Source organism: Anolis sagrei, chromosome 2 (genome assembly GCF_037176765.1).
Source record: "Anolis sagrei isolate rAnoSag1 chromosome 2, rAnoSag1.mat, whole genome shotgun sequence".
Taxonomy (NCBI): domain Eukaryota; kingdom Metazoa; phylum Chordata; class Lepidosauria; order Squamata; family Dactyloidae; genus Anolis; species Anolis sagrei.
Genome location: NC_090022.1, coordinates 172,020,587 through 172,033,415, shown reverse-complemented (window position 1 = coordinate 172,033,415; position 12,829 = coordinate 172,020,587). Strand labels below are relative to the sequence as shown.

Genomic DNA, 12,829 nt, shown 5'->3' with positions numbered 1-12,829 from the left:
GAAGGAACATTAGAACATCTGGCCTATAGCCTAAATTTCAGAAAAATGTCCCTTAAATTATTTTCTGATTCAGACCTGTTAGAATCAGAATTGGAAAAGACCTCATGGGCCATCCAGTCCAACCCCCTGCCAAGAAGCAGGAAAATTGCATTCAAAGCACCCCCAATAGATGGCCATCCAGCCTCGGTTTAAAAGCTTCCAAAGAAGGAGCCTCCACCACACTCCAGGGCAGAGAGTTCCACTGCTGAACGGCTCTCACAGTCAGGAAGTTCTTCCTCATGTTCAGATGGAATCTCCTTTCTTGTAGTTTGAAGCCATTGTTCCAGGGCAGCAGACAACAAGGTTGCTCCCTCCTCCCTATGACTTCCTCTCATATTTATACATAGCTATCATGGATATTGGAGAAAGGCAGGGAGTTTCAGAAAAACATCTATTTCTGCTTTATTGACTATTCTAAAGCCTTTGACTGTATGGATCATAATAAATTGTGGCAAGTTCTTGGTGGGATGGGCATACCAAATCATCTTGTCTCTCTCCTGAGGAATCTGTATAAGGACCAAGTAGCAACAGTAAGAACTGACCATGGAACCACAGACTGGCTCAAGACTGGGAAAGGCGTATGGCAGGGTTGTATCTTCTCACCCAACCTATTCAACTTGTATGCAGAAGACATCATGCAATATGCGGGGCTTGACAAATGCAAGGCTGGGGTGAAAATTGCTGGAAGAAACATTAACAACCTTAGATATGCAGATGACACCACTTTGATGGCCGAAAGCGAGGATGAGCTGAGGAGCCTTCTAATCAAGGTGAAAGAAGAAAGTGCAAAAGCTGGGTTGCAGCTAAACATAAAAAACCCCCAAGATTATGGCAACAAGAATGACTGACAACTTGGAAATAGAGGGAGAAAACGTGGAGGCCGTGACAGACTTTGTATTTCTAGGTGCAAAGATTACTGCAGACGCAGACGGCAGCCAGGAAATCAGGAGATGCTTACTTCTTGGGAGGAGAGCAATGTCCTATCTCGACAAAATAGTAAAGAGAAGAGACATCACACTGGCAACAAAGGTCCGCATAGTCAAAGCAATGGTATTCCAGGGGCGGCTCAACCATTATGCAAAGTAAGTGTTTGCAGTATAGTTGATTTTGCCCAGGGGAGCTCTTGAGGGAAAATAGACCTTGACATATGCAAGTTGTAGTTACTGGGATGTATAGTTCACCTACAATCAAAGAGCATTCTGAACTCCACCAATGATGGCATTGAACCAAATATGGCACACAGAACTCCCATGATGAACAGAAAATGTATATCAGTGATTGGTTGGGGGGGGGGGGCGCCAAAATACTGTTTGCTTACTGTTGAAAATAACCTAGGGCCGCCTCTGGGTATTCCCCACAGTCACCTACGGATGTGAGAGCTGGACCATAGGGAAGGCTGAGCGAAGGAAGATAGATGCTTTTGGACTGTGGTGTTGGAGAAAAGTGCTGAGAGTGCCTTGGATAGCGAGAGGATCCAACCAGTCCATACTTCAAGAAATAAAGCCCATCTGCTCACTGGAGGGAAGGATAGTAGAGGCCAAGATGAAGTACTTTGGCCACATCATGAGAAGAAAGGAAAGCTTAAAGAAGACAATGATGCTGGGGAAAATGGAAGGAAAAAAGAAGAGCGGCTGACCAAGGGCAAGATGGATGGATGGCATCCTTGAAGTGACTGGACTGACCTTTAAGGAGCTGGGGGTGGTGATGACCGACAGGGAGCTCTGGCGTGGACTGGTCCATGAAGTCACAATTGAATGAATGAACAACAACAACATCATGTCTCCTCTCAACCTTCTCTTCTTCAGGCTAAACATGCCCAGCTCTTTAAGCCGCTCCTCATAGGGCTTGTTCTCCAGACCTTTGATCATTTTAGTCGCCCTCCTCTGGACACATTCCAGCTTGTCAATATGGGATTGTCAGTTGTAGGGAGAATCTGGTTGTGGAGGGGAGAGAGAAACCTTCCTTAACATTTTTGCAAATGTGTGCCAGTTCTCAAACATAAGGTAAAGGTCGTCCCCTGACATTAAGTCCAGTCATGTCTGACTCTGGGGTGTGGTGCTCATCTCCATTTCTAAGCCAAAGAGCCGGCGTTGTCCATAGACACCTCCAAGGTCATGTGGCCAGCATGACCGCATGGAGCGCCGTTACCTCCCCGCCGGAGCGGTACCTATTGATCTACTCACATTTGCATGTTTTCGAACTGCTAGGTTGGCAGAAGCTAGGGCTGACAGCAGAAGCTCACGCCACTCCCTGGAATTGAACCTGCGACCTTTTGGTCAACAAGCTCAGCAGCTCAGTGCTTTAACCCACTGCGCCACATAGATAACGGAAAAAATGCACAGAAGCCCGATTTAGAAGTGAACATTTTAATACATACAAATCTCAATTCATGGGGAGAAATACACTTTTTTAAAAGCCTCAAAAAATTAGTGTTTCCATAGGCAAAATTCTGCTGGGTAAATATAGCAGGGGCAAATGCCTTAACATCATACCATTTGTTTTGTGCAATGGGTGGGTGGGGGAGTTGGAGATAGAAAGGGGAGGGAGAGAGGGCTGAGGAAGAAGGGAAAGAAGGAAGGAAGAAGGGAAGGAAGGAAGGTAGAGGAAGGAAGGAGGGACACAATATGGTGGTGGTGATGAGCACTTTTATTGATGTTCCTCCCACCCTTCATACTGTCGCTACCTCCAAGCCCCCTCCATGATTTCCAGGGGCAAAGAATAGACTAATACATCATCAAGTTTGTCTTTCAGATACATACTATTAACAACATTTTGCTTTGATACTAGCAAGTGGTATGCTCTCTTTTAAGGTTATGCCATGGACTCCCAGTTGGTACCCACAGGTCACCTTTCTATGTCTCATACTGTACTTCAAAAGCCTACACCAGTGGTTCTCAACCTTCCTAATGCCGTGACCCCTTAATACAGTCCCTCATGTTGTGGTGACCCCCAACCATAACATTGTTTTTGATGCTACTTCATAACAGTCATTTTACTATTGTTATAAATCATAATGTAAATATCTGATATGCAGGATGCATTTTCATTCACTGAACCAAACTGGGCACAAACACCCAATACACCCAAATGTGAATGCTAGTGGGGTTGGGGGAGGATTGATTTTGTAATTTGGGAGTTGTAGCTGCTGGGATTTATAGTTCACCTATAATCAGAGAGCATTCTGAACTCCACCAGCGATGGATTTGAACCAAACTTGGCTCCCATGACCAATGGAAAACACTGGAAGGGTTTGATGGGCATTGACCTTCAGTTTGGGAGTTGTAGTTCACCTATATCCAGAGAGCATTGTGGACTCATGCAACGGTGGATCTGGACCAAACTTGGCACAAATACTCAATATGCCCAAATGTGAACACTGGTGGAGTCTTGGGAAAATAGATCTTGACTTTTGGGAGTTGTAGTTGCTGGGATTTATAGTTCATTACAATCAAAGAACATTCTGAATTCCACCAATGATAGAATTGGCTCAAACTTCCCACATGGAATTCCCATAACCATCAGAAAATACTGTGTTTTCTTATGGTCTTTGGCGACCCCTCTGACACCCCCTCGCGACCCCCTCAGGGGTCCCGACCCCCAGGTTGAGAAACACTGGCCTACACAGTCACAGAACAGAAGGCCTGTCCCCAAATTTCACCCCACTCATAATGTGGACGAAACAATGGGACGTAGCAGATGTTGTTTTTGGAGCATATCTGGAAGTGGTGTGATCGACTTGTCTCTAGTTAAATATAAACCCAAAGAATCTGAAAGTAGATACAGTCAGCCCTCCACATTAACTGGGATTAGGGGCATATCACCTCCACAACCGTGGAAAACCCACAAATGAAACAATTTATTGTCGAAGGCTTTCATGACGGGGATCACTGGGTTGTTGTAGGTTTTTTCGGGCTATATGGCCATGTTCTAGAGACATTCTCTCCTGATGTTTCGCCTGCATCTATGGCAAGCGTCCTCAGAGGTAGTGAGGTCTTTTGGAATTAGGAAAATGGGTTTATATATCTGTGGAATGACCAGGGTGAGACAGGCAGAAATAGCAAGTCTATGTGTATTAAGATATGTAAATGATAATAATTTGTAAAAAAGGTAAAGGTAAAGGTAGTCCCCTGACATTAAGTCCAGTCATGTCTGACTCTGGGGTGTGGTGCTCATCTCCATTTCTAAGCCGAAGAGCCAGCGTTGTCCATAGACACCTCCAAGGTCATGTGGCCGGCATGATTGCATGGAGCGCCGTTACCTTCCCGCCGGAGTGGTACCTATTGATCTACTCACATTTGCATGTTTTCGAACTGCTAGGTTGGCAGAAGCTAGGGCTGACAACGGAAGCTCACGCCGCTCCCTGGAATCGAACCTGCGACCTTTTGGTCAACAAGCTCAGCAGCTCAGTGCTTTAACCCACTGCGCCACCATACTTAATGTCAAAATTAACTGATTGATTGAATAAGGTAGATAGGCATGTACATGTCAAAAATATTGGTACCTGATTATATCTGCCATGATTTGCTTTTCTGTTATGTACCATAATCAAAATAAACAGTTTTAACAAAAAAAAGAAAAGAAAAAAGAAAATGGGTTTATATATCTGTGGAATGACCAGGGTGGGACAAAGGACTCTTGTCTGCTGGAGCTAGTTGTGAATGTTTCAACTGACCACCCTGATTAGCATTTGATGACCTGGCAGTGCCTGGGGAAATCTTTTGTTGAGAGGTGATCAGGGACAACCCTGGTTATTCCACAGGTATATAAACCAATTTTCCTAGTTCCAAAAGACCTCACTACCTCTGAGGATGCTTGCCATAGATGCGGGCGAAACGTCAGGAGAGAATGCCTCTAGAACATGGCCATATAGCCCGAAAAAACCTACAACAACCCACTAAAACAATTATTTGCCTGAGAGAAAATACCTAAGAATTTTTAGATACTCTAGTGCAGGGGTCCTCAAACTTTTTAAACAGAGGGCCAGCTCACAGTCCCTCAAACTGTTGGAGGGCCAGATTATTATTTGAAAAAAACACGAATGAATTCCTATGCATACTACATATATCTTATTTATAGTGCAAAAAACACAAACATTACAATAATTAATATGAAGAACAATTTTAACAAATATAAACTTATTAGTACTTCAATGGAAAGTGTGGGCCTGCTTTTGGCTGACGAGATAGGATTGTTGTTGTTGTTGTTGTTGTGTGGTTTCAAGTCATTTCAGACTTAGGTTGACCCTGAGCGAGGGCTGGGTAAATGACCTTGGAGGGCTGTATTCGGCCCCCGGGCCGTAGTTTGAGGATCCCTGTTCTAGTGCCATTCTGTCAATAACTTTGGCCACAAGCTGACCATAGAACAACTCTGGAGGACCTAAGATGTCTAGAGAAGTCATAGAAGCATAGAATTTGAAGAAATCGCATGACCATCCAGGAAAACCCCATCAAAACACCTCTGTCAGATGGCCATCCAGCCTCTAAAAGTCTCCAAAGATGGAGACTTTTAGGTCCTTGGGTGCCACTCTATGGACAAAGTTTGCATAGAGTCTTGCTGAGCAACCTAGAGATTGTCCAAGGCTTTCATGGCTGGAATGTCTGGTTGCTCCTGACACGATAAATAAAAAAAATAATGGCTGGAATCACTGGGCTGTTGTAGGTTTTTTCGGGCTATATGGCAATGTTCTAGAGGCATTCTCTCCTGACGTTTCGCCTACATCTATGGCAAGCATCCTCAGAGGTAGTGAGGGTTACTGAGATGAAGGGCTAGAAGGCATGATCATCAAGTTTGCAGGCGACACCAATTGGGAGTGATAGCCAATACTCGAGGACAGGAGCAGGATTCAAAACGATCTTGACAGATTAGAGAGATGGGCCAAAACTAACAAAATGAAGTTCAACAGTGACAAATGCAAGATACTCCACTTTGGCAGGAAAACCGAAATGCAAAGATACAGAATGAGGGACAATATCTGGCTCGAGAGCAGTACGTGTGAAAAAGATCTTGGAGTCCTCGTGGACAACAAGTTAAACATGAGCCAACAATGTGATGTGGCGGCAAAAAAAGCCAATGGGATTTTGGCCTGCATCAATAGGAGCATAGTGTCTAGATCTAGGGAAGTCATGCTACCCCTCTATTCTGCTTTGGTTAGACCACACCTGGAATATTGTGTCCAATTCTGGGCACCACAATTCAAGAGTGATATTGACAAGCTGGAATGTGTCCAGAGGAGGGTGACTAAAATGATCAAGGGTCTGGAGAACAAGCCCTATGAGGAGCGGTTTAAGGAGCTGGGCATGTTTAGCCTGAAGAAGAGAAGGCTGAGAGGAGATATGATAGCCATGTATAAATATGTGAGAGGAAGCCACAGGGAGGAGAGAGCAAGCTTTTTTTCTGCTTCCCTGGAGACTAGGACACGAAACAATGGCTTCAAACTACAAGAGAGGAGATTCCATCTGAACATGAGGAAGAACTTCCTGACTGTGAGAGCCGTTCAGCAGTGGAACTCTCTGCCCCAGAGTGTGGTGGAGGCTCCTTCTTTGGAAGCTTTTAAACAGAGGCTGGATGGCCATCTGTCAGGGGTGATTTGAAGGCAATATTCCTGCTTCTTGGCAGGGGGTTGGACTGGATGGCCCATGAGGTCTCTTCCAACTCTAGGATTCTATGATTCTATGCATGCCATAGATGCGGGTGAAACGTCAGGAGAGAATGCCTCTAGAACATGGTCACACAGCCCGAAAAAAACCTACAACAACCCAGACCTAGACATTCTTAGTGAGAAAATATGAGTCAAATTGGTGAATAATCAAAATTTGCTAAAGTCAAACCCACAAATGTGGAGGACCAACTATATAAATATATACAAAATAAGCAACAATACTTCCTGATTATGCCGCTGGAAGCTCCTTTTGAAATTTTAAAATTAAACTTGAAATAAAAATGAACATATTGGCTATTTTCAATCCACTTTTCTCCTCAAGAGAAGCCAAGGATTTTTTTCCCCTCTGGTTATATCACAGAGGAAAGAGTATAAGCAATACAAAATTCAGACATATTGAAGTGAGAGCTGCAGGGGTTATATATCATGACATCACAACATGTGGGCAAAAATATGACGGCCATGTCCCATCGTTGCTGGGGGAGGGCAATGCTCTTTGTGCATCCACACGAAATATGCACACTGATGCACACGCAAACAGGCCCAGGCACCAACCAAAATGCACACGTCACCGGCTCTGATTGTACGCCTATGCCAAGTCAGACAAGCAAAACGAGAAGTCAACAACACCTTATAGACAGGGAACGCCACTTAACTCACCCTGGCACACTGCATCTGAATCTTGCTTACACACACACACACACACACCACTTCAATGCAATTACAAACATCACACTCATCTATACAATGCATGAAATCAACGCTTCAAGGCTCTGGTCCTATACTGACTCGAGAAAGCCGTATGGGATTAAATGGGCTTCCTTACGGGTGGGGATGTGCAGGATTTTGCTTGTACACACAGTGCACATTTATAGGATTTCATTCTAAGCAAACTTGCACATGTAAAACTTTCCTTCATGGTCTCCTTAGCTGCTTGTGCGAAACTACGGCAGAACGGGGGGATGGGACACTCCTTTGTTGAATGTCCATGCTCTGAAAAAGTTTGATTTTTCAGATATTTTGGACTTCATCTCTGAGAAGTCATAGTCAGCAGAGCCAAAAATATCTAGGAGGTCAAATGTTTCCCATTCCATGCACTGCTCCTTATAACCAAACTTTATCACATACCAGATGTTTGCATGCTTCAGCGTTCAAGAATCTGAAACAGTAGGAAAGGTACTACTATGCAGAGCCCAGAGAGAGGCCCTACTCACGATCCCACCTGTGTCGCAGGCGCGATTGGTGGGGACGAGGGATAGGGCCTTCTCCGTGGTGGCCCCCCGACTCTGGAACTCTCTCCCCAAGGACATCAGACAAGGCCCAACAGTGGCAGTCTTTAGGAGGAGCTTGAAGACATGGTTGTTCCAGTGTGCCTTCCCAGAATAGGAAATTCGAAGCATCATGTCCCTAAATGCACTTTACTAGAGATTTAAGATTGTCTGCACATTGCACCTATCTCCAAAAAACCTATCTATTTCACCTGCCATGCCCAGCATTTTAAATTTTTTAATCATTACATTGGTCCGGCCTTAGTTTTTAAATGTGTCGTGGTATTATTGTCTAATGTTATTTGCTATTGTTTTAATGTTTATTGCTGTTTTATGAGTTTTTTGTTGTATTTGTGATGCTGTTGTTTTTGTGATGTTTGGGCCTCGGCCTCTTGTAAGCCGCACTGAGTCCTTCGGGAGATGTTAGTGGGGTATAAATAAAGGTTTATTATTTTATTATTATTGTGGAACCTGGTGCATGTAAGGACATATGAGAGCTGCTGTCTATGCACAGGAATGCTCTGACAATCTATCTGAATATACAGTATGACCACCGTATTCATGGGGGAGGGGCTATTTTCTAAGACTCCACCCCTGGATAACTGACACTGTGGATAATAGTAAACCTAACCCTATTTGTTGACTATATTGGGTTGGAAGAATATCATATAATTAGCTGTCCCCTGCCACGTGTTGCTGTGGCCCAGTCTGTATATATGTGTTTTATTTGTGTATAAGTTTATATATATGATTTTGTGCATGCATTGCCATTTATTTTTTGTTTTTTGGCTTTTAAAGTCTCTTCTGCTGGGTTTTTCAGTGTTTTTATGAGTGATGGTCACTCATTGGCCTGATAGGTGTATGGTGTCTGAATTTGGTGTCAGTTTGTCCAGTGGTTTTCGAGTTATGTTACTCCCACAAATGAACATTACATTTTATTTATATAGATTGCCCTGGATGACCTATAGAGGCCCACATACATTCTTGGGGTGGGGGGGTGGGGAGGAGAAATTGTTTTGGAGCATGGGTAAGTGAAACTGTGGATATTGAGTTGGTGGATAAGGAGGTCACACAGTGTAAAAAAAAGAAGTCCTACTCAACGTTTTTGCTATTCTGATACACATGTTCTTGAAATCAAATAGCCCTGGTTCAAATTCATCCATGGGTAGATTGGGGACCCTTGACCAGCAGTACTGCAGAATTTGAAGAGGCACGAATGGAGGTTGAGAAACAGTCAGTCTCCTGACTGTGAGAGCCATTCAGCAGTGGAACTCTCTGCCCCGGAGTGTGGTGGAGGCTCCTTCTTTGGAAGCTTTTAAACAGGGGCTGGATGGCCATCTGTCAGGGGTGATTTGATTCTATGATTCTATGATAAGAAGAAGGCGCGTCAAGCCAACCCCGACAGAGATTGCCTTCCACCTGGAAACCAATGCCCTCACTGTGGAAGAAGATGCAGATCAAGAATAGGGCTCCACAGTCACCTACGGACCCACCAGAGTACTGATCCTGGAAGACTATCCTACTCGGCCAGCGAGGGATCGCCTAAGTAAGTAAGTAAAGTAAGTAGGTAAGTAAGTAATGCTTTCAAATCTCCAGTCGGTTTAAGACAACCCATTAATTTCATAGGGTTTTCTTAGGTAAGGAATACTAAGATGTTTACAATTTATTCCCCTCTGAAGTATAGGCAACAGCACTCGCCATTTGTTGGTGGTCTTCAGTTCAAGTATGAATGAGGACCAAACTCCTGAGCCACTAGACATTGTGCACTCTTCCAACTTTTCCTCTTTGGTAGATTTGTGTGTGTGTGGACATGTGGAGGGAAACAAAAAAGCAATATAGGTGCCGAGTGGGAGGCTCACCCAGAAGTTACCCACAACACAGTGGCCAGAGCAAGATCACTATTACTGTACCTCCCATCACTGTGACACAGCAAGAGATATTAGCCTGCACAAGGTCACAGCAGTTACATTTTTTACTAAAGTTTTATGGTATGAGGGGTATTTTTTAATTAAGGTCCGTTTTGCTGTAGACACTAGTAGTTCACGCGCATACTGCAACGAGCACGTGCATCGTGTACCGGCATGCCTCGGGAACAACTGTGCTCAGTTTCCACTCGGTAGCTAACCTGTACGGTTCTATTCTGTGCTTTAAAAATGTTTAAGACTATCAACTCACCCTCCGCATGTGAGGTTCGCTCAGTGATACGGTTTTTGTCAGCAGGAAACCTGCCTGCTGCAGAAATTCATCGAGAGATTTGTGAAGTGTACGGTGATACCGTTATGAGTGAAAGCAAAGTGCGTAAGTGGGTACGACAATTCAAAGATGGCCGTGACAACGTCCATGATGATGAGGACCGCTCCATTCGCCCTTCTTTGATTACAGACGATTTGGTTATCGGAGCAGGCGGCAAGTTTTTATGAAGAGGGTATTTTAAAATTGGTTCAGAGGTATGATAAGTGTTTGAACAAACTTGGCAACTATGTCGAAAAATAGAGTGAAGTCTGTACTTTCTGAAAATAAATATACTTTTTTGAAATAAACTTTTGTTGTATACTTATGTTCCAACGGACCTTACTTAAAAAATACCCCTCGTATTTCCAGGACTCTTGCCCCGCTGAAACTCATGTTCTTTCTCCCATAAGACCCCAAATTCACCTTCTTCAAGCAGCCATTCTTGGCCATGTTGGACTATAACTTGCCTCTCCTTTATAAAAGGAACAACTGGCCTGATTTTTCCTCCCTTGCTGTAATTGAAATGTGCAGAAAGCCTGAAAAACCAGTTTGATCGAGCCCGGAGCAGGAAACAAATATGGTGAACACATTTGCATCTTTGCACTGCATGCAGCCCTGGAGCTAACAAACTGTCCTTGTTGCTTTAAAATGTCAGTCTTCATTTTCAAGACCCCCCCTTAAGAACCTGCTATGGACAAATCAGAAAAATATGACAGTGACTGGTTACTGCTTCATAGGAAAGAAGAAAAGAACATTTTTGGAAGAAAGGAAAGATGAAAGCATGTTTCTGAGGGTCAAACTAGATAACATGTTTGTTGTCGCAAGTACTTTTCCTCATCTGCATACCTTGCATTTCTTGAGCTTTGCTTTGTTAATGATTGCTGGCACATAAAACTAAGTTGCATTGATAAGTCTGATGGCCAAAATGGATTATCTCTGAGGAAATCCCACCACAGGGAAGAAAAGTTTTCCTTAAGAGGGAGTGCCCATCCTACTTAAGGTCTAGTTTGATCCTCAGCTATAGGACAGACAAAAATGCGGATGTTCAGAGTGGCAAAGCCCCTGCTAGAGCAGAGAAATCGTACCATATTGATAGCTTTACAGCTACCCCACACTTTAAGTCAGTCAGCCCATTAGTCAGTCATTCAGTCACTTCTCTCTCTCTCACACACACGTCAAACAGAAAGTTATAATACTGTGCAGGTCTAGTGAACACATGGACATCTCCATTTCAGTCCACGCTTGGTGTATCTGATCACCAAGATGTTCTTTTCACACACCTTGTACCACATTGCCTTTGTACCGCCTTCTCTGGGGCCTATCTCACCCCACTGCTTTCCTTCTTCCTACTATGTAGTCCCCTCCCTTGTGTCTTTTCACACAAACGTGGAATGCTCCTTCATGAAAGGTGAAGTGGGGAGGTCCTGTTTTTGTGTGCAGCGGTCCAAGGAGCTGGAGCTGCGGAGAGGGATCATGCAACGCTCGGAGGGCTTCCCCTGCCCCATCATCCCCCAGCAGCAGAGCACTCGCAGGAACTCCTTCCTCATGTCCTTGCTGCGGAGGGTGTAGATGAGTGGGTTGATGGCTGAATTGAGGGTAGCAAAGGCAAAGAAGTATTTCGCCTTGTAAAGGATGGGGCATGACTTCGTGGCGCAAGAGACGTCCACCAAGAGAATGATGAAGGCTGGCAACCAGCAGATGATGAACGCTCCCAGGACAAAGGTGACAGTCCTAAGCAAGGACACTGTTTGGGAGCCGGCCATCTCAGCATGGCTGGAACGGACAATGCGGTAGATCCGGACGTAGAGGATCACAATGGAGAAGAGGATGATGGTGAAGATCAAGACCACAAAGAGGATGTACTGTTTGGAGTAAAGAGGGAGGACAGTGGAGCATTTTTCCAGATCAGCCATGCAGTTCCAACCAAGGATGGGTAGCCCACCGATGGCAGCGGAGATGACCCAACAGGCTCCAATTAGGAACACCATCCGGCAATTCTTGTCACTGCTATAGACCTTCACCTTGGTGATGGCCACATGTCGCTCTATGGCAATGGCCAACAAGCTGAAGACTGAGGCAGCCAGTGTAGCAAAGGCAGTGCCCTCCCGCACAAACCACTGGACTGGGGTGAGGTGGAAGGTGGCCGGGCCTGAAAGGACAACGTTGGCAATGAAGGCCGAGCCTGCCAACAGGTCCGAAAAGGCCAGGTTGCCAATGAAGATGAACATTGCAGAGTGGAACTTCTTGTTCCTCCAGACAGAGATAAGCACCAGCAGGTTCTCCAAGATGATGAAGCAGCAAAGTACAATAATGGCAACAGCGGTACTGGGGAGGGAAGGGGACTCATCATTCTCCAGCTTATCCTTGGTGTAGTTGTAGTGCTCAAAGATCTTCGACGTGTCGAAGTAGAACTGGTAGATACTCCCCATGGCTTGGTCACACTTCCCCAGCACTGGTTACAGCGAGGGCCCGTGAGGATGCCTCTGTTAGGATCCCATCGGATTTTCAGTCATTTGGTGCAATCAAGAGGAACAGCAGGGCAACTTAGTGGAATCTGGAGATGGTAAAGAAGACACAAAAATACAGGTTAGAACTGGGGTCCTCAAACTACAGCCCGAGGGCTGGATACGGC

General features: G+C 44.8%; 1 protein-coding gene across 4 annotated transcripts in view; it reads right to left on the bottom strand.

Annotated features, from left to right (window-relative positions):
• Positions 1-2,389: 2,389 nt before the first annotated feature.
• Positions 2,390-12,829, bottom strand: part of S1PR2 (sphingosine-1-phosphate receptor 2) — a 122,975-nt gene continuing 112,535 nt past the window's right edge. For all 4 annotated transcript variants that reach the window (XM_067464135.1, XM_067464134.1, XM_067464137.1 and 1 more), the window contains 2 exons: positions 3,657-12,751; positions 2,390-2,918 (listed from right to left, as the gene is read on the bottom strand). In XM_067464135.1, the coding sequence (XP_067320236.1) occupies positions 11,574-12,626 (1,053 nt within the window). In that variant the 5' untranslated portion in view covers positions 12,627-12,751 and the 3' untranslated portion in view covers positions 2,390-2,918; positions 3,657-11,573. The remainder of the gene's footprint in view (positions 2,919-3,656; positions 12,752-12,829) is intronic.